Source organism: Mastigoproctus giganteus, chromosome 4, assembly GCF_048544385.1.
Source record: "Mastigoproctus giganteus isolate SK-2022 chromosome 4, ASM4854438v1, whole genome shotgun sequence".
Taxonomy (NCBI): domain Eukaryota; kingdom Metazoa; phylum Arthropoda; class Arachnida; order Uropygi; family Thelyphonidae; genus Mastigoproctus; species Mastigoproctus giganteus.
Window position 1 is genome coordinate 151394359 of NC_143578.1, and position 22046 is coordinate 151416404.

General features: G+C 38.3%; 1 protein-coding gene across 2 annotated transcripts in view; it reads right to left on the reverse strand.

The window, feature by feature from the left end:
• The window catches only part of LOC150087122 (pre-B-cell leukemia transcription factor 1-like), a 591592-nt gene that overhangs the window by 132974 nt on the left and 436572 nt on the right, over nt 1–22046 (reverse strand). For both annotated transcript variants that reach the window (XM_090372973.1, XM_090372972.1), the window contains exon 3: nt 2646–2896. In XM_090372973.1, coding sequence (XP_090229099.1) covers nt 2646–2896 — 251 coding nt within the window. The remainder of the gene's footprint in view (nt 1–2645; nt 2897–22046) is intronic.

The window sequence follows — 22046 nt, forward strand, 5'->3', positions numbered from 1 at the left end:
ACAGGCCTCAACACGTTCTTCAGATTTGATTCAATATCGATAAAAGAAAAATTTTAACTTAAAGAACTGTCTGCATATATCTGTTTTTGAAGGGATGTTTTATTCATTATGGCAAAGAATGGCACATTGTATGGCGATATGTAGAATCACTTTTCCTTCCGCCCGCCTTTTGTTATTAAACTTTAAGGGTTGCACAGTGCCCACTGCTTTACCAGGGAAGTCATCTCCCCACTACCAATAGGGACTGCAGTAATAACTTCATCTCTTCATGAAAGTACTTCTCAAAAATTGAACAAGTTTTAGATGGTGCAAGATTTAAAGTGTTATGGACCCTGAAAAGTGTAATTTTAAGATCTTAAGGGAGTAGCCACTTATCTATTTCTTGGATAACTGTTGCACATTTTCCTTTAATTTAACATTACGAACAAAAACTGTGATTTTTCCAAAAAAAATAAAGGCACATGAAAATGGAAAATCGAGAATTTTTATAAATATATCATATATATATAAAAACATATATCATTTTACAATTCAAAATTAAGAAAGCAATCAGGCAGCCGCATCAATGAGCATTTGTTTTAAGAATCATTGCAAAAAAAGGGTGACATTCCCCTCGTTTAGTGCTATCGATTATTCAGTAAATTTCGTAACTTAGTGCGAACTGCTCTTGCAAATTACAGCTATATGTCTGGGCATACAGTGCTTGTGTGAGTCAAATGACCAGTTTTACATCCCTTTATAACAGCTGAGGGCAAACAGCAGACACTTGGAAAGCTGTTTCATTAAATCTATGGTAAATCTCGTCCATAAACAGCGATTACATCATCCATTTTCGATAAGCAGAGAAAACGAATTTAATTCCACAACGGCCGCCATTATAACTAAAGTAGAGAGAAAGAGAAACAAAAGAAAACGAAAAAAAAAAAAAACAGGCACCTCAAGGTGGCACACTTGGCTTCCCGTTCCGTTCTACCGCAGCGGAAGTCAGCTAATCCCGGGAATGCCGATCACGGGATTGACTGTCGTTCACTGGTTCCAAATTCAAGAACACAGATCTCGAGCGATCAGGAAAACTCCATCGTTCAGGGTCTAATGTCTTATTCCCTCGGAGTAGCATTAAGTCGAAGTACCTGTGTGTCTTTTCGGCGAATTTCTACATTTTCTCAAGTTTCGCTATTCAGCATTTTTTAAACAGTCAATGGAGAAAATTAAAACATTTTCCCCCCGAAATTGATATCGAATTGATAGTTAATAAATATTAAATATTTTGTTATTCTTAATTTTTATAGTTTATTTTATATTTTAATCAGTAGATGCAGCGATAATATTTTGTTGATATGATTCCTGGATAAGCCTATTTTATAATACGCTTACTAAAATCGTTTTAATTTTGGTTTTTTTATTAATAGGTATTGTTTTAATGGATAAAATCCAAATCGGTTTAATGCTGCTATATGTAAGGGCCTGTATGGGAATAAAATCCCAGGATTAACTTTTGGATTAGGGATAGAAAAGCGGTTACAAGCAGTCAGTGGGGAAGAAAGACTGGAGAAGAGAGTGTGTGATGACCCAACAAACATAACATTCTTCTAGCAACGCCAATAGGCGGCTAACAAGACACATGGTATCTTATCAATGACTTAGAGGGCCTTTAAATGCAAAGAAAAGGGAGGGTACACGTCCATACCAGTTCATGTTGAAAACTGTGTTCATAGCTCTGTATGCCACAATTTTGTATGTATTTTGTTGTATGACAGTGAGTAAACCTCACGGTAGCTCCTTGAGCTACAATAGTGACTATATCTAAGAAACAGTTCGACGAGCTGCTCGGACCTTATTTAGACTGTATCATCTGGTAATATATTCCTAATCAGAAACTATATATATTTTAACTCGCTTTTATTTGAATGATTTTGTACCGACACGGCATGACTGGCAGGATCGCTTAATACAATAAATAAAACCACTGTGAGACCGCTCTTCGGTACTGTATTCAGATCTGGAAAAATACAACGAGCTTCTTTAACAGATCCAGAGATGGGCCACTAGACTAGTATGGAGCACGAAAGGAAACAACAGTTGGGTCCAGGATGATTACCTTTACCCAAGGAACGGTTGACCACTAGAACAAATTACCTGCCAAAATTGTTGAAGTTGAGAACTTGGGAAACTTTAAGGAAGAACTGACGGGAAATTTGTGGTGCTGAGAAGAACATGATTGAAAGAGGATTTTTTTTTTTTTGCAACAAAATCCAAACTTATTTGCATCATTCGGCTATTGGAATACAGCAGATACTTTGATCTTTATCCACTCATACTGCACAGCATACTTAAGGGAAAGTAGTCTACTACTATTTTCAGTCAGGTTTTCATCATTAGTTCCAAAAATATAAGCCTATTTCAACCGCACTGATTATCATGGCGACCAACCAAAAAAAAAAAAAAAAAATGATCACTGTAATCTTGCAAAAGCAGGTAAGTCTTTCAAGAACCTTAGGCTGAATATTCCAAGAAATTGGAATGATCTACGTTCCAAAATATTCGAACAATCACATAATATTTGTAAATAAATTTCAGACCCTAATGTTTCTTCCTGTAGCTGCCGAAAGCAAATTAACTAATAATTATTAGTTTAATTAACTTACCTGTTCGTATTTTTCTAATTCTTGGTGGTATATTTGCCTGATCTGAGCAAGTTTCGCCCTATAGTCCGAATGTTCAATGGCATTTTCCGGTTGCCCAGGGCCACCAGAGGCCGCTGCTGAAGCGTTCGCTGCCGAAACAGCGCCGCCTCCTTTCTCAGGACCTGCTACCCCTTCTGCTATGAGCATGTTGTCTAACCTCATCAACTGTGGATCTGGCGGTTCTTCTTCTTGGGTATTTCGTAAACTGAGAACTGAAAAGAAACATGATCGATTAGTCAAGCTGTCTTAAATATCCATCAATCAATTATCTCATCATTCAATAAAATGCTTTTGTTTTTTGTTTTTTCGGTCTGCAGAAAGTGTTAATAGACGATGAATCAGTGTTTAGCCTTCTAATCAGTCTTAATAAAGTGAATTTTCTTACTGGGACATCTGACTGTACTGATTAAGTCTCTCACGACCAGAACTACAAGCTATGCTATTGTGAAAGTAGTTAAGGGTGGTTTTTATAACTTATAGCTTCTTAATATATATATTTTTTTTATTTAATACATTACTCGCCGCATCATTTTCCAAATTAATTATTTTTCACTTAAGACAAGCCGAACAAAAACTTTCAGTAATGATCTTTAAAGCGAAATCAGGCATTGTAAACATAAAAATACACAAGAGTATCACGGAATTCAACGAGTGTGATCACCGTATTCTTACTTTAGGTAAGATAAGTTAAACCTACCACTGACAAGAAGTCTATCATGCTCCCCCAATGGAGCGATTTTAGGTGAATTTCCAGCCATAGCACAGGGGGACCCTCCCTATGGCTGGTTCAGTATAATTGTGAAAGAGCATTGGGAGAAGTGGGGGTCGGCGTTCAAGCATCTCGTGAGAGGGTCAGAATTCCTAGTTTCCCCTCAGCACTGTATCAAGTTACACAGATGAGTGAATGGAATCTTTTCTTTAGTTACACACTCGTGACGCCACAGAAATCTTACAGACAATTCACATCCATACAAAGTTATAAAATCTGTCAAACCTGACAACATGATCCGCACCTAAATTGGGCAAAAATAAACCAGTAAACCGCGCAGTTTCTATAAAACTGAACTATATTTCACGTATGCAGAATATATTGGGTCAAGATACAATACATACTAGAAATGTGTTTAAGGAATGGGGCGCGCCTCCGTAGCCAGGTGGGAAGGAGCAGCAGTGCGTAGCACACGCTTCTTGATTAGACCGGGGTTAGAGTTCGTCACCACCAAATACGGAGGATGCGGAAAGGTCAGGGAATGACCACCGCATATTCCCGAAGCAATATGGCCTTAGTTGATAATGCTCATAAAAACCAAATAACAAAAACAACAAGGAATGGGGAGAGGTAGATGACGCTAGTTTGTATATTATCGATGCAAAGCATTGTGTAAGATTCTTTGATCGAGCCACATAATCAATTTTGAAGTACAGGTCAGACATATCCAAATCGGGAGCCATTTCTTCACATTTTGGGGTCAGCGGCCTACACGCCAGAGGGTCCGCAAAATAAGAATGGATGTAAATAACCTCCGACTTTAAATGGGTACATCTTGGCTTTAAGTAGCCTTGTGCCACAACAACAACAACCAAGTTTAAAACTAACGCATCACAAAATATTCAGTTCGTGGCGGGGTCTATCCTCAAGTTATACACTTTTTACTTTTTAACAAATATCCAAGGATATTACGTATCACCACGTGCGCTAATCTGGACGACTAGTTCTGACTTTGAGTCGAACATTACTCTTTGAAGAGAAACATTATCGATAATTCTTTTCTTTTTTTTTATTATTTTACAGTTAAATGAAATGTAATGGAATGGTTTATTTTACGAAAAATAAAACTGAACTGTATTAAAGCTGCACAAACTACTTGTAAGGACACCATATTGTGACTACGACTACGAACAACTGATGGGTCACAAGCGAGCACTCCATTCTTTCGAATGCACACTATGTTGATGATACACTTCATTCCTAACCCTCATAAGGTAACATGTAATGTATTTCTGACAGAATACCGAAGCCACAGGAATAGGCTGAAATTAAGGTCTGAATAATTAAGACGATATTTTTGGTTCCTAAATTTTAAGCTAATTCAGTTCCAGCTGCAACTTTAAGTTTTTACCATTACTTTTAGTCCGCATTAATTGAATGCTAATAGGTTTTAAAATTTATCAGTACTGAACGGTAAACTGAATTATTAAAAACAAACAAAAAAGGACTTTGCGACAATGTTCTGTGATTTACTTTTCACTTCCATGTTCATTGAACTAATAAGCGGTCATTGGTTTCCAGTCAGGACCAGATAATCAAAGTAATAAACTTCCGTGTCTTGCTTGCCATTTTCTGCATATACCTTAATTCTTCCGGTGAAACTTATTTAAAAGTAGACCTTGAAAATTCGCGTTACACTTTGCGATGAAATAAAAAAAAAGTACACTTGATTTAATTTTTTCCCTCGCTTTTTAAGAATTATTTCATAGCAAACATAAGTAGAAGAGAAGTGCCAACGTGTTTAGAACACGATTTTACCATTAAGCTCTTGTACAAGGTTAGTTACTTTCCTGTTTATGATAAATAAGAACAGATAACCACTTAATGAAAACAGAAAAGAAAGAAAATACGGTTATGGAACACAGGTCGGCTTACAGACTGAAATCTGTTGAAGGAAGCTGTGATAACGATTAGGTAACTAGAACAGTAACTGGAAACTGAGATACTTTAAGACTGTCATTTAGATAATTAAATGATAACCCGCTGTCAACAAGTCTGTCAACTGGTAGTACGTGCAAATAAGTAGCGAAACCGTTTTTAGAAATATCTTCAGGTGTCTTAGTTTTCAAAAAGAGCGGTTGTAAAGAGTAAATTGTTATATGTATTTGTAAACAGACCAGGCCAAATTTTTCCAGCTAAGTACACAATAATAATCAATTTTTCACGATAAAAAAAAACTCAGAATTCAAAACCGCATTCCATGCCATCTCTACTTTCATAAAAATCTACAGTAGTTATGTTAAAGAGTTGTAGCTACCGATGAGGAACTGCTTCTAGGAACACACAAGAAGAAAATGAATTGTATACACCGGCAAGGTGCTATGTAAATGAAAACATCAAATGCCAAATTACTCCACCCATACGTGTTTGCAGTCCACATATCCCGATGTTCTAGATTAATATCTGAAACGAAATACCTAATGACATAAGCGAGTATTAAAAGCAGCCCAAAGTGAAAAACCTTGGCAACAACTTGCTGTCAACAGTGCCTGTCATTCAAACACCTAATAACAACCCTCAATAAAGAGATATCTGCATCTAAATGAACCTGCCGGTACAGCCAAGATTCTAAAGGGTATCACATATGTTCGAACAAGGCAAAACAAAAAATGAAGAATGTATCCGAACAGCAGCAAATAAAAAAACAAAAAGGGAATTTCGAAAATTAGAGAGGCAATTTCTTTGTACCGAAATGATAAATCTAACTCAGCGATAACCAAATGGTGGTCTTTAAGCCTAATCTGGTTCCGATGCAATTCTGTTAGGCAAACACCAGTATTTCACGTTCTGCCGAAATGCTTTCGATTTTTTCAACTATTTTAATTAATGTATTCATTTTAACATGTGGACATCGCTGATCTAACTGCCGAAGCGAGATTTTTTTTTTTTTAAAGTCTTCAATGTACAGATACAAGCGCAGAAACAAGAAATAGCGCATCTCATTTTTGGAAATAAAGTTACATACCCGATGAAATTCAGTATATTTATTCCTGTTAGAAAGTAAGCACTCACAGACAGTCATAAAAGAAAAAAAAAAAAAAAACTAGAAGACAATCACACTATTTGTCTTCACCATATCCATCTGTCTGTCCGTCCGTCCGTCCGCATATAACAATTCGACTCCAGTGGACGAATTTTCATGACATTTTATAAAGTATTTAGTTCTTTCAGAAAGATTTGTCGAGCCATCCAATTCGTACCTGGTTTTTAATGCAGTATTGCTAATTTTACACAGTCCGCGCACGCTTCGCGTACTGTATATGGTTATGGAAGACTCGTGAACGTGGTGCCGCTTTGTGAAGACATATAGAAAGAGGGAGCGAAGAAGAAGAAGACACTTAAAAAAATGTATAAGGGAGAAGAGTAATAAATAGTATCAGTTGTAATTAAATTGAACGGCTAAGTTTAGAGAACGTAATACTATAGTGTTATTAGGTGTTCAATAGGGTTATAATCTTAGTAATTAATTGATAACGAGATAACTATATATTTACTTTTCACTTCCATTAATCACAGAAAACAAAAATCAATTAATTTAAGAAAAAAATCGAACGCGCCTGAAATGTAACTCACTGCGTTCATTAACTAACTTGTTTCATATTCGGACGAAAGGAGGCATTGAGAACAGACACTGTAGACATTTAAAATTCAGATCTCCTGCCGAGAACAAATAAATATAATGTATGAAGTGCCCTCTGCAGCATTTATTTATTATTTATGACACCACAAGCAACGTGTCTCACCTTCCAACAATTCATCAAATTAAACATACGATTAGTGTATTAAAAGTAGTAGCAGAGCAGGCTGGATTGAATAGACTTCAATTATTATCATATCAACTGTATTTCACACAATAAAGGGGGCAAAATACTCAAATGGCAATTAAAGGAGGACAACTCGCTCTGTTCTACCACGCTTCATCTAAAACATACAGATTAAAATGCAGTTGACCACAAATAATTCTAGCTGTAATTTCTAGTTTTTTTTTTACTATTTTTGTGCATATCTATAAAATACTAGTAAGTTTTTGTTATGTCCTGGGGTAAGAGGACTCGAATTTCCATAGGGCGAGATGGGACTCGTATTCTTCCACAAAAAGTGCACAACCCATTGATATTGGCATTGTAGCATTAGTCTACTGGCTCCCAAAGCAGTTACAATGAAGCTGTACCCTCCTCTGACTACTCCAAGGCTGTATCAGGATAAAACGACTTATTATTATTAATGCATATTATTCGGTAGACTCATATTACAATTTATATCGTTACAAATGCACTGAACACTTAACACATCATCGGAGCATGTTGCGCAATTACTTTGTTTTTTTAAATATAATTTTCTAACTAATAATTCTGCTCGCAATCAATTCTTAAAATTTTATGAAAGGCGTACGCGGCAATAAACATAAAACAAAAATAAATCCGGTTGGGAGAAATTACATAAAAAGCATCTGCTGTGCCCAAACAAATCCTAAGCGTTGTGTCTTTTATGCTGACGGCTACAAAACCACTTCACTTGATCGTCTTAGGGTGACCCTTGTGTTGGTCCCCCCTCCCCCCTTCTTCTCTTTCAACCTTGTCCCCTCTGCAACGCTCTCCAAAAATGTTTTGCGGAACGCAGGAAACAAGAAGTCAAATCGCATGGCAATGGGTGTTCCACCTCGCTGAATGCCATATCGGCAGCTATGTAAAGTGGAAGGTTAGAGGCCAACAATGACTCTTCCATGGTAACGGATGCTGTCTGCTATGGAAACGACGCAAATTTCGAGCGTTTTATGGGCGAGCGCGTGAGCTTAAGATTTCCGAAAGTGACTGCTTCCAGCCAGTGCACGTGCTCGGATCGCGAGGCGGTAACGATAACAATGTTCACGCACACGTGGCCGGGCAACTAAAAGGTCAGTCCGTAAAACAGGCGATCCTTTTACACGGCACAACGTCCAGCGGCGAACGTCTAAAATTACAGTAGACGATGTTGTGAACAGCGTGGAAAGAGTTGGGAAAAGCAAAAGGACACAGTGTTATCGGTGTTATAAAAAGCTGCCGTAAATAATGGCCACAGTAAGAAATGCTCTCAGGAAGCTGAATTTTAAAGCTATATAGAGGCACAAAGCAGAAACGGGAGCATGGAATGCACCCATTCCTATGCGCTGGAACACGATGGGATACGAGGGAAAAGAATTCGGTTTCCGTTATTGATTTTATTTTTATGTATGTCATCTTATATATGTTTCGTAAATTTATATGTGCGTTTGTGATTGTTAGTAGAAACGCGCCCAACAACGTGCAAATCGAAGGCCGTAAGAAAAACTCGACCCAAAATGGATAACGAAAAACTACACACCGAATTTACGCACCGCTTTATTCATTACTTGATAACCTGTGGTGTAAACGCTCTCAAACTGTGGCGCCCTCTTGCCGCGTATAAAAACTGCAGCGATTTTTTTCCTTTTAAACTTCGAGCGCTATTTTCAACAAATTTCTATGGGTTCTTAGGTAGAACGAAGCCAATCACACACTTAGATTATTCTCTCCATGAAATAGTCCCTATTATTAAGGCAGCTGAAAACATACCTGCAATACGTAGATTCTATCCACGACGGGGTCAGGGGCCTACGGTAGGTCTTAAGGTGTTATTTCTAGCTGGAACTGGAACAACCCACCAAGAAACAACTACCCTTTGGATGACTTACCCTTCAATAATAACATGTGGTTTGCCTAAGTTTGTTGACTCTCTTCCCAAAGGCTGGAGCTTGGGGAAAACACGTGATTCCGGTTATAAATTACTGTCATTTCGGTAGGCTCAGTCTAACTGCGTCTTGGGAGAACGGGAGGTGGGTGAGAACCGCAGTTGGTAGTTCTTCAGCCGTAGGCACTCTCTGCTGCTCGAAGAATGAAGGCCTCCAAAAACATCAGCGCAAGTTCTTTCTTTCTCTCCTGAAAACAGTTGAAAGCGATACGAATGTGGTATTTCTTTCCACAGACTCAGCTACAGTTCTGCGACACAGTTGGCCATGTGGTCGTTGTAAGCATGTACAGAACGTGACTAAAAAAAACAACAGGACACTTCATATCGTAGAAGATATTCCGAACTACCGAGCCCGTATGCCCAATACAAGTCGATCCAACACGAGCGATTCATTTTCTATAATTTAATTTATAAAAACGATTACCTCTATACCATAAACACAAACACAGACTCTTCTTTTAAACAGACCTGTAATGAGACATAAAAGAAAAACTATGCGATTTAAAGCATAGCAAATATCGGTAAAGAGCATTGACCTTGTCCTAAAGAATACAGTACTAAATCTGCCTGGAACTGCACCGCATTCAAACATATAAATAACGACGCAATTATTAACATTGATTTACATTATCGCTGCAATCTTAACTAAATTGAACACTATGATAAAAGTAGCTTAAAATTCGCCTCAAACGGTATACACAATGGAGATGGTGGCTTTGCAATGCTGCACTCCACAGTACAGTGAGAAACAGAACCACAAACATCCTTCACAATTCATTCTTGTTCACTCACCGGGCGCTGATCCAGTAAGAGCAAGTACAGTTCAATAAACCCTTTCGTCAAAGTTACGTTAGGGGGTTATTAATTTATTGATGATACACAAAAAACCCTTTCTTCTTCTTCTCCGTCCGGGAAAAAAGCTTCCTTTTCGAAATAACCCACAAGGCCTGATTTGCAGGGTAATCCAGCAATAAATCAAACTGTTGCTGGGAGAAAAGTAACACTTGACCACGTCCCATCGTTAGCGGCAAAAATACTGTATACAAATTTAAATACGGAGGGTTCCCTAAAGTATTCGCCTGCAGACCCCCAGAGGGCCTCATTACCAAGAGAACTAAAGATAATATTTAACAATTATTTGGCGGCTCCTCTCACTCGATTTCTCGGATGCTGCGGGAAGGGGTGGCGGTGACGTCATTAGCGCGTGCCCAGCGTGCGCGTACATCAAAAGCACGTGAGCCAACAATGAGATTGAAAACGAGCGAGAGACGATGGGCAGCCATTAAGGTCAAAATTAGCATGTAATACTGAGAAACACCAGAGATGCTTTGGTGCTCATTTGCATATAGATGCGGCTCCTCATTCTGCCCGTTGCTTGTCTTGTACATACATATTCCATAAGTCATTTTCTTCCTGTTTGCACTCCGGACCATCAGACAAAGACGTCGTGGTGGTTGTTGTCTCTCCACTCGCTTTTACAACCTTGAAAGACCTCCGTAACATAAGGGGGTAGTTAATTAATGAACGCCACCATCAACTTGTTGATACGAGAGCCAGATTTCATTTATCACGAAGCGCCACGTTTCACCCAACCTGGGCATTCTATTATGAGTGAGTCGCAAACAAAAATCAACCACTGGTAAGCTGAGTTTCCTATTATAAAAATGGCACATAATGCTCGTGAATCTACACCATTATCCCTTCAACACGTACAAAAATACCAGACGGTAATAACGCTGCTCATGAACAGATAAAGATGGGGAGTTTAAAAAAAGAAAATGAAGAGAAATTTTCTTTTAATTTTTAGTTTTTTCTTTTCTGTTTACGTTGTCGAAGTGTAGACAAAAAATAAACGCGGGAATTAACTAATTTCAATATTTGGTAATTCAACATATCGTTTAAAATAAGGAAGGCGATAAATTGAACAGTTTTTCAAAATCTATCAGCAAGCAATAAGCAGAAAACGGCGCCAGTTTCTTTTTTGAAGTAAGCCTACATCATAGCTATCTAAAGAAAAGCTGTAAATAATAATTATTAAAACTGCGCTGATAATTTCTGTTTTCCTATTTTATCTCATTTTGAAATTTCTAAGGAAAACAAGATTTTCATGATGTCTTTATCTCTGTCCAACAACAACAAAAAAATCGTGTTCAGCTCCCCATTCCAATAACAGTAAGCATGTGACAGTACTTTATAATGTCTTTATAAAGTTATAACCGAGGTATTTACTGTGACCTCGACAGGATAGTAAATTTATGATCTTACGCTATTGTTTTCCCTGATAACTGAAGAATGGTAAAAGAAATCCATGGTCCTTTTATAGGGCCATTGCAACAGGCGAAGTTTTCTCATACGCGAAGGCTGTTTGAAAAGCAAGGTAACAGATGTTTCTGTGAAAAGATATCCAATCGCAGAACAACGAAACGGTATATAGATGAAGTCACATCAGTGCATTACTTTTCGACACAGTCACCCACCATATTCAAGCACTTATCCCACCGTGTTACGAGTGCGGTCGTATCTTTATCGCAAAATTCAAGGACATTCCAATCCAAACAGGTTTAAACACACCGTTTAACTTCATCGTCATTAATAAATCTACTCAATCATTAATAAATCGGCAACCAAAACAGATGAAATCAAAAAGAACAAGATCGGAATGTGGTGAGGGATGGGCAAGCATCTCCCATCCGTAAAGTTGCCATGTGAAGATGGCGTGGCCTTGTTTGAAATGATGCACTAAACACACACTTGTTTCTTGGACGTGACTACTGGATCGCAGTTCAGAATTTTAATAATTTCTGCTGAATTAATCCCTTTGATATGCAGAAATTGGATAACTGCAAGAATATCATTTGTCCATGTTTCAAGTAGGGTTTCGTCACATGTTGAGAAAAGCACCTATAATAGGCAGTCCGAACCTTTTAACCATGATATCAATTATTGAGAATAAATGTGTTACTTATTTTTTTTTTCCCCTATAGCGCTGAGAAACAATATACGTACTGTTAGTGGTATAGGTACCATATGTTGGAAACCGCTAGTCTTACCAACATCCACTACACATACATAATTATGAACAAGGAAAACACAGCAGTGAATAGCCCTCATAACCTTGACACTTCAATACGCAATGCGAAGACGAGGAGGGACAGGAAAAATAACTTAAAACGCTAAAGAATAAACAGCTTCCTTATATGTCACTTAATATTCTTAATTATCGAGGTGTACCTCATAATACAACAGCACGATGGTAAAATAAAAGATGACGTCATGCAGGAAACATTTTCACTTCAACAGCTACGATTTATGCACACCAGAGGTGTTTCTACAGAAAGGGCATCCAAACTAATTGCATTATAATTGCAGGATGCCTCAACGGTAGTGTTCACGTCTATAATTGCGTTATAGACGTGAACGTTCTTATCTATAAAGAAGCACTTTTCTTGAGTAGAAACAACACGTGGCACCATCAACTCGTCAGCACTAAACATGTCGATTATTGAGTACCTCCGATATATAATTAATAATTGTTCAGACGAGGACTTGGAAACGTTATATCTTCGTGATATTTTTTTTTTGCTTTGACAACAAACCATTCAGTTGTTAATTCCACTATAGGAGATCAATTTCCATCCAAATTTATTAAATATTCTCAAATGCCGCATTCTTAATTCGTCCTCACTCGACAGCTTCCATCCAACACTTGTCATGATACTTAAGCAACATAACTTCATGTTCCACAAAGAAAGTGTGAACATGAAGGAACAGCATACAAGGTAGGGATCATCATAATCTGCTAAGATTTTTAATAAATTAGAAAAAATAACAATATATTTTTAAAGATATTCCGGTTTCAGGCTTCTGAAAATTTTGGCTACTGTTTTTAATGGTACTTTATTTACATCCACTTAAATGTTTATTAACACCTGATTTATTTAGCTCTGGCGCGCAAGTTGCGAATTAATTAATCTTAAATGTTTTTATTGATCGAGTTAGTCGGTCTCGAGAGAAAACTGAATGCTTTTAGCTCCCGAAAAAACAGGTTTTTCATCCCAGAAAAAACTACCGCAGAACATGCAATCTATAAACACGATAAACTGGTGCTCAATGGTCTTATTTTTCTAGGAGCAATTCTAAACAATCCCTAAATACCTTCTTTCATATAGACCTATAGAGAGTTGTAGAAACGTAGAGAGAATTGTACTACATCTAAATATCAGAACTCTACATGACTCTTGCATTTACTCGTATGTAAATATTTCATCTGAAATATCTAACAGATCATTCTGTATTCCTATGATACAATTTAATTTTTCCGGATATATAATATTGCTCTGAACATAGTGGATGAGGCATATCACGTGCCCTGTTACATATCCTACTGTGGCAACTATGGAGTAATGAGATATAAAGAAATGATCCATCCGTGGAGTGAAGTGAAGCAGCGACAAAGCTGACTCGCCACGTTAGCTGACCCAAAACATTTCCAGTTTTAAGGTTAAACCCAGTGGCGGTTCCAGGATATTCTAAGGGACGAGAGGGAGGCTAAAGCAGTGTCCGGAGAATCATTAAGTTTTAATCATCATGTAGCAGTAAAAAGAAATCCACCTTATTTTGATCATAATGGAGGGGATAGCCCTTTTTGACTCCTATCTGGGAACGGCACTGGTTAAACTTATATGTAAGAGAATTGGACATTAGTATTTTTTCTTATTTTGGACCTTAGAACGTACTGTAGGTCTCAGATATTTTTTGCACGTATTTCTGAAAAACCCTGTATATAATAAATACAGATGTGCAAACGTTTCGTGGATCACCTGTAATGGCGAGCAAGTGCTTCATGATTTGTGACGTAACGCCACCTCCATATAGGTCTGATGACAACCACAGGATTCATTGCATCAAAAGATATAGCGCAAGGTGACCTGTCACAACGACAGGTGGTAGGGAAACCAGAAGTTTTGGCATGGCATTATCAAGATGGTGAAGGTAGCAGGAGTTCTCGTGTAGCAAGTTGATTACAGAACAAAGGAAAATTAACAGGATCGTAATATGTTGGTGGAACATAAGCAGCTGTGCCAGTGACGACTGAAAATGCATTTGCTTAAAAAATATTAGAAAACGCTCCACGCGCAGGTGAGAAAGGCATGGAGTGTGACAAACCGAAGCGGTTACACAGTTTGAAATCTGGCGTTTTTAAGGTTTAAATGGCAAACAAACAAACTTGCTTAACAAAGCCTTTGAAGGAATTTTGATCATTGCGATGGGAAATAATACGTGCACGGGAATAAACGTATACTTCTGCCAGATAATGGACCCAAAAAGCTTTGTTTTTGTTCTAATATACATGGACGTATACAGGTAGCGTGGAATCCTTTTGAAGGATGTATTAATGCGGTTTTATGGGAACAACATAAACTGTATAAAAGGAATGTACTGTATAAACACATTTGCACTGGGATGATTAGTTTTTCAAAATGTTTTTGGTTTACATTTAAAATGAACGTTTCATGTCAACGTACTTGGTTCAAAAGAGTCCAGCAACAAAAACACATACTCCAGCCTCCTGCTTTGCGGAATACAAAAATAGAATCACCCCTGCAATTGGTAAGCAACTAAAACAGAAGACATTTTACGCTGAAAGCAGCCAGTACTAAAAGCATACGCAAGCGAGAACATTGTGAGCATCACATTCCACCGACAGGTCGCGTTATACTTTTGAATATTTGAAGAAACATATATCAACTACACAGAGGCTAACGCAGTTTAATCAAACTTAGGATTTATCTGCACACTTCTTTTTTTTTAACATGTGCATATGAACATACCAAACAAAAACAAAGCAAAAAAAAAAAAAAAAAAGCACGTACAAACAGGGAGAGAGAATCCAAAGGCAAGAAAAATCTAATTTGTAAGTTCAGGATCGAAGACGACAAGCGGTAGGAGATCTGTAGTAATTCGTTTAAAGCGGAACCAATTTTCAGTAACTGTATTAATACAAGTATTCTTTATAGTAGTGTCATTCAGTCTTAAGTTAGCAGGCGATGTTCTTTGCCATTCCTTCAAGTATCTATCTGCCGTCAAATAAAAAAAAAAGGGGAAAAAATCGGAAAACAACAACATAACAAAAAGACATTTAGACTAGAATTAGGGGACAACAAGATGCACTAGCGGCACCGATCGACAGCATAAAGTTTTCGAAGGAAGCAAAAAACTGCTCCGTCTGTATACATGCAGTTGTTTGTGAGCTGGGCGTCGCTCTCTGTTCGACGACGACTTGCATTAAGTGATTAGTCTCGCTTCGGGAACTGGAAGGGGGTTGACGCAGGGGAACGAAAAGAACAGAGACCTGTCACACTTGACATCCACGGTTGAAGCTACCAATGCCGGGGAAGTATTTGTTTGATGGCGAGGAAAAGCAGGCTGTTTGTGTATTAGTGGCCGTCAATAATGAGATGAAACCAGGCCTCGCTGTTTGTGTTATGCTTAAGAAACGACGTAAGGAATATGTGTTTGCTTTGTTTGTCAACTGTCTGGTGTACTGCAGGATTTTGTGCAGTGCTTGCACGGTGAAGCCTGAATGATATTTTGCCTTTTTTTGTAATGCTGGCGTCACAACGAAAACATCCCTGATTTGACTCGGGGCACTTTCCCTCCTCCACTTGTGTGCTCAGCTTACATAATCGTGTGTATAAATTGTGTATCTTGATGTGATTACTCAGTAAATATACCACTGTCATTCTGTGCAGTATCAATACACAACTACCAAAGAACGAATATATTCCACCCCTCCCCCACATCAGAAAAAGTAAAGGCTGCCGTTTCACCAAACGATATTTTGAGCCCAAAATAATGGATTGACTTTTTAGAGAAACGGACGAGTGCCCTAAAAGAGTACCAAATTCCTTATAAATAGAGAAGCTACTTCAATATACACCAGGTAATATTTTCTGAACTGAAATCACCAAAGTTTAAGTTTTGGATGAGTTGATATTTCGGACCATTCTCTTCCCCCTCAGTGGTCTCTACTTAGGCCTCTCTTAATATTCGATCACTTTATCTGAGATGTAAAAACATCAGATAATAACGTATCCCCCCTTTAATTTTTCTTCCAATAATCTCAAATTAAGACCCACCTATATATTTAACATTTCTCGAAAATCTACAGAAATTCAAATCAAATTCAAATCATGTCAATAAAAGTACCTTCTTTTATCTATCCAACCATCATCCCATGCACAGTACTGAGTGCTATAGGTTCTAACACCTTTTGTGTTCGGGGTTTTCAAATAAAAAAAAAAAAAAAAAAAACCGCGTGTACCCTGTACGCACGAAAGATGTTTTATGTGAAAACATCATTGGCTTGGAAGAGGTTAGCGAAATCCAAGCCAATAGCTTAATTAGGAAGTATGATTGTAGCCATTTGTTGAATAATATAATTGCAACAATTCAAATATTTGTCATATGACTGCAACAACTCAAATATTTGTCAACAATTTATTTTTTCGTCTCGCATTTTCGTTACATTCCATTGTTAGATGAGGCTATAGATGTTTTCACATCAAAAAACCTATATTGTTTGTATGTATCAATCAAAGCAAATATTCAACCATGATGAATACAAAACGTCTGTTTCTTAAACGCCGCTAACCTATCAAAGATAGCTTTAACTCAAAGGAAGAAATATATTTACTCCTCGCGTGCTTGTTGGTACAGGTTCTCAGCAATGTCAATCGAAATCGCCAATAAAGAAAACAAGGAGATGAATAGGAACAGATATACTTTCTTTGACATGAAACCAGCAGTTTAACTATACGGAAATGGGCAGTTACTAAAAAAAAAAAAAAACTCCAGCCATGAAATGAAATATTCGGTTGTTAGTAATTATGAACAGAGACAACAAAACTGTCTTATTCGCTCTGTAGGAAATAAATATTGTGTGTCTGTGTGTCGAGGGGTGGAAGGGAATGCATTTATCGCCTCCATGCTCGTGCAAGCAAATGGATGAACATGTAATCACTGGGGTGAACAAAAATGAATAATAAAACAGAAAGAGAGAATGAAAGTAGTAATGTACCATTTCACAACGCCTCCTCGGGATTGTGTTTGTACAAGCTATAAGAAGGTACACACAAGAGGGTAAACAACTCACTTCACTCTCCTGGACCTCTCTGTTTATCTAATGTTTCTCACGAAGACCCCTTCCGCACTAAGGTCAACTTTTCTTTCAGTCCTACTCGTGGAGTTGTGCTGGGATTTCGTCTGACCAGAGTTGCAGCTTGATTGTTTATGAAGGTTTTTCCCCCTCTCTATTATCGCTGGTTGGGAAGAATGCCAACATTCTCAACATTAGAATCTATTTATTCCAGTGTTTCCTAAATTCAGAACACCGAGCAGCAGACTATTGTTTACTTACGGAATTATGTATGGGCCTCTATGTCAAAGGTCTTCGGAAAGGAACAACAGCCCAACAGACGTGGAAAGCTATACGATCTCAGGTATCATTCTTATCTATTCAACTTATGGTTCCCACAAGCAGAAACGCTATCGTTTTTGCACTTTTTGACCAGTAAGATTTATTGACATATCCACAAAATTTATATATTCTGGTCACTTAGCTGTACGTTGAACTCGAGAATGATCTAAGTAAAAAAAAACCTGACAACCATATTGTGTTATGGTCATGAAAAAAAAGGTAAAATTATATAACAGGAATTCCAACATCTCAATAATAATAATGGTTGAATCAAAAGCTAGCGTCAGCAATCCTTCCCATGATGGCGGTGATCACTTATCTAAAAGAAAGCGCGTTCTTCATTCAACGTGTATCGCAAATAGAATATTTGAAAACAGTTGCCTAAATAATGCATATTTTGGAACTAACGGAGGCTTTCATAAGAATGATCCCCCGAAAGAAGCAAAGACAAGACAACTCTGCACGCACAGACAACCGCGGACAGCCTTTTTTCAAAACCGTCTGCATCTACGGTGGCGTCCAACTAAATTTTGTTCTGCTGAAAATAAACGCGTCGGAATGTAAGTTTTGTGTGTGTGTGTGTGTGTGTGTGTGTGTGTACTATGTTACAGAGCAAGGAGACAGAGAGATGGGAAACAATGAGTGAACCACTTCTGAAGCTTATGAATGCATGGCGTACTTTTCTTCCGCACGAGCGCTTTCGCGCCACGACAGACCTACAGGGCTGCAGCTCGCGGTGCGCAGAAAAAGTGGCAAAAAGGCACTCAGGCTGAAGCAAGAAACCTCTATTGTTGAGTCAGTTTTGAAAGCTTCGTTACGCAATAACGTACCGCGAGCGAATTGTCACGAGTGAATCATCCGCCAACCTGGGAGGCAGCGTGAAATGTGTAACAAAGCCCTAGTAACGAACTCGTCCGTTTCTTTGTTGGTTCACATGTAGAATGGGCCCACTTCTTCCCAGCACACAGAACTCACGTTTTCAGCCTAATGAATAACAACTCGCGTAAGATGTTTATTAACAATTTATGGCACGAGGAAGACTGTTCCTGAAATTAAAAATAAACAGATGCACCTCCTTCTGCGTCGAATGAAAAGCTAAGCGTGGAATCAAGATAGGAGAAAATCGCTAGCATGCGGACGATGTGACTTTTTCATCCAAGACATCAGCAAAGGCAGTATGTGGGGAGAAACAACCCTCCATATGAAAGTTACAATTGCAGAAAAATAAAAATAAGAAATAGTAAACAATACATAAGCCGCTGAATGCCAAAAATAAACAGCATACGTGAAAAACGTAACAATATAATGGCAGTTATCTTAAATTATTAGTTATTTCCTCCCCCTTAGGTTCCGCTAATCTTCGTCTAGCTGCACTGGCCTCTGTATTTCACCAGTCGTAACGACAGACCGGATCTAGAAACAATGACCTTACGCATTCGCATGCCGCGCACAAAGAATAACGGATGACTAACAGTCACCAGGGTGAAACAAGCCGTGTACTTAGGACCAAGTACACAGTGTTCTCTTTTGGTATCCTTTTGCCTCCAGTAATATACGCGGCGATTAGTTCTTCACACAATCTTCAGAAGAGCATGCGCAAACAGTTTTCCACTTTAAAGGTAAACAATTACCGGTTAACTCTTCATTTTCCAAAAGTGACCGTGCGTAAAGCTATACACTGCACAGTCTCGGTATGGACACGCGATACCTAATCGTAATAAAAGTAAGAATGCGTGGGTCACAATGCGGATATTCATAATGATACACTCCCATAGCCGTGTCCATTTTCAGGTAGGATTAGAAATTCCATTACGCGCTATTTAAATTATTTGTGGCGTTTTGGCATGGACTGAAGAAGCATTCCGGTTAGGTGGCAAAATGTCACGTAGAAAGCTAATTTATCACGTGCAAGACAAAGACACTAAACCAGCTATGGGAATTCCCTGCGTTCCTACCCATCTCGATCTCTGTCTGTTGTCACTAACAGGCTTATGCTGTGGTGTGCGGCACATCCAGCAAACGAGACGCGAGGAAGAAGCGGCTCTCTTCTTACAAGCCGTTTTCAATTTAAGAAAAAGTTCATCATTAATATTTTTTTTAACAAGAAACTGAAGAAACCCTAAAAACATTTCAATTTTTTAATATTATTCATAATGCGCAGGTCTGTTAAAAGGCGTGTACAAGAGCCGATTTTCACGAAGTGCAAGCTGGACAATCTCGAATAATTCATGGGAGGAAACTCTTCTCCATCATCCTGAGATCGCTAACTACAGCCCCGATTGAAGAGGCCTTTAAGAATTCCTCCAGTGTTAGAAGGTATTTGAACACAGATTTATTTTTCTATTTATTACTGTCATAAGTTTTTATTATTATTATTATTTTTAATTTTAAATGCATGAAAAATATTTGTCCCTATTGATGGAGTTATCTGTAGAATCCTGGGTGATTGGTTAGTTCAAGAGGACTGCGTTATGGAGAGTGACAAGGTATAAAAAGATTGCTTTAAAGTCATGAAGTGAAATGCACGTGAAGCTAAAACGTATATATACGGTATTTGTTATGTAAAATACAGTTTAATTCCTACTTCATTTCTAATAAACCTCGGTGTAAACAAATCATTTCGAAGTCTTTTTTTATCTTTCCAGTTAGTCAGTGAGAAAGTTCATGTTTCTAAGATGGAAAAAAAAAAGAAAAAAAAGAATGATCAGAGTACACTACTGCTAAGAAAGATATTGATCAGTTCGACCGTCACCTTATATTTCCTTTTATTCGTTGCTACGAAGTGGATAAATATCGAATAGCTGTTTTGAACCATCCTCCGCCCTCTTCTATTTTCTTTTCTGCTTTTTTTTTTTTTTTTTCTTTTTCGCTCTCTCTCTCTCTTTCTCTCTCGGAAAGCATGCTGTGTACAGCGGAGAAGTCAATCTCGAGAATGACGTTAAAGTTCCAGCCAATCCCGGTGGAACCATCAGAGACAGAGCGTCATCAAGGGATGGGCCTGAGGCCTACGGTAACTAGGCCTAACTGGCTGATGGAAGCGGCCCGGCACACCCTTGTACAATCTCAACTCTAATTACACTTGTGGCCCAAACACTCCTGCAGGCAGCCGGGGAGGGCCAAACGACGCCCTGGGGAATTCTAGAGGTAAATGGGACAGGAGCGTAGCCTTGTTTAGCCCCTGCCGTTATTTGGGGTGGATGAAGTAGCTACGAAGCCGTAGCAGCAACCACGTCTGTCTATGGTTTAAGGCATTTCATTTAAAAGCTAGTTTTTAGCGAAGTGACCAGAGAGATTTTATACCTGGAAAGCATAACCGAACAGTTTCATCAGATGCTAAAACATTTTAATTTCGAAACCGGCCTCGATTCTGTGAGCAAACCAATTCACAGTTGAGCACAGCTTATCGAGTGGTGAAGTCGGACCCTGTAAACAGGAACACAATGTGACTGAAGTGGCATAAACATTGAGAGATGTAATGCCATCTGTTATTGTTAGGAATGAAAGTCTGTTTGCCCGGCAGATAGCAAGGAAAATTTCCAACCGTAACGGATGACTTTTTTCAAGTGTCATTAGCCTTAACTTTATCGTAACAGACGCAAAGCGTACCACGAATCATCTAACAATACTTTGAAAGAGAGCGGTGACAACCGTGCTGAATAATATGGGTTTTGCTACAACGATGTAGGGTCGTGCAGTTCGAGACGTCACAGCTGAAAAAAGTAGGGAGAATGGTGCATGATTTCTATTCCGGATGTTGAAGGATAAACAATTAGTCTTCGAAAGCAATGTCATGACGCGGAATGAGGAAACTGCGTAATATTAACATTCCACGTGGTGTTTTTGTCGCATGGCTGTGCATGTATCTCGTGTTCATCAGACAAGGAATTGCGAAAAAGAACCGAATGAATACTGATTGTCTAATAAAGATACTGACTGGTAATTCCAGACCACTGACTTGAAACTGAACCTCTAAATTCTCTTATCGCGATCTCTTAAGAGGACACGCCCACAGTCAAATCTCCCCACGAACAAATAACTTTACATTACTGGTCAATATGGCTTCCAGAAATCAGGAAAAAAAGTATTTCGTTTAACATTTCCGTTTTATGATTCCACGCCAAGATAACATTGACATAAGCAGATTAAACAGGTCTAAGCACACTGACACGTCGTTCAAGGTGAAATATGCACCTTGAACGAGGTGTATTTTCTATCTTTATACAAAGAAGTGTATAATCAACTCGTTATTATTTATTACTGTATTATTATTATTATTTGTGGTCATGTTATCGGCCATTCGTAAATAGCTAAGTAGCTAGCCAATTAGGAAATATCGGAAAGATTTTACAAAATATCGCCAATGTCATCT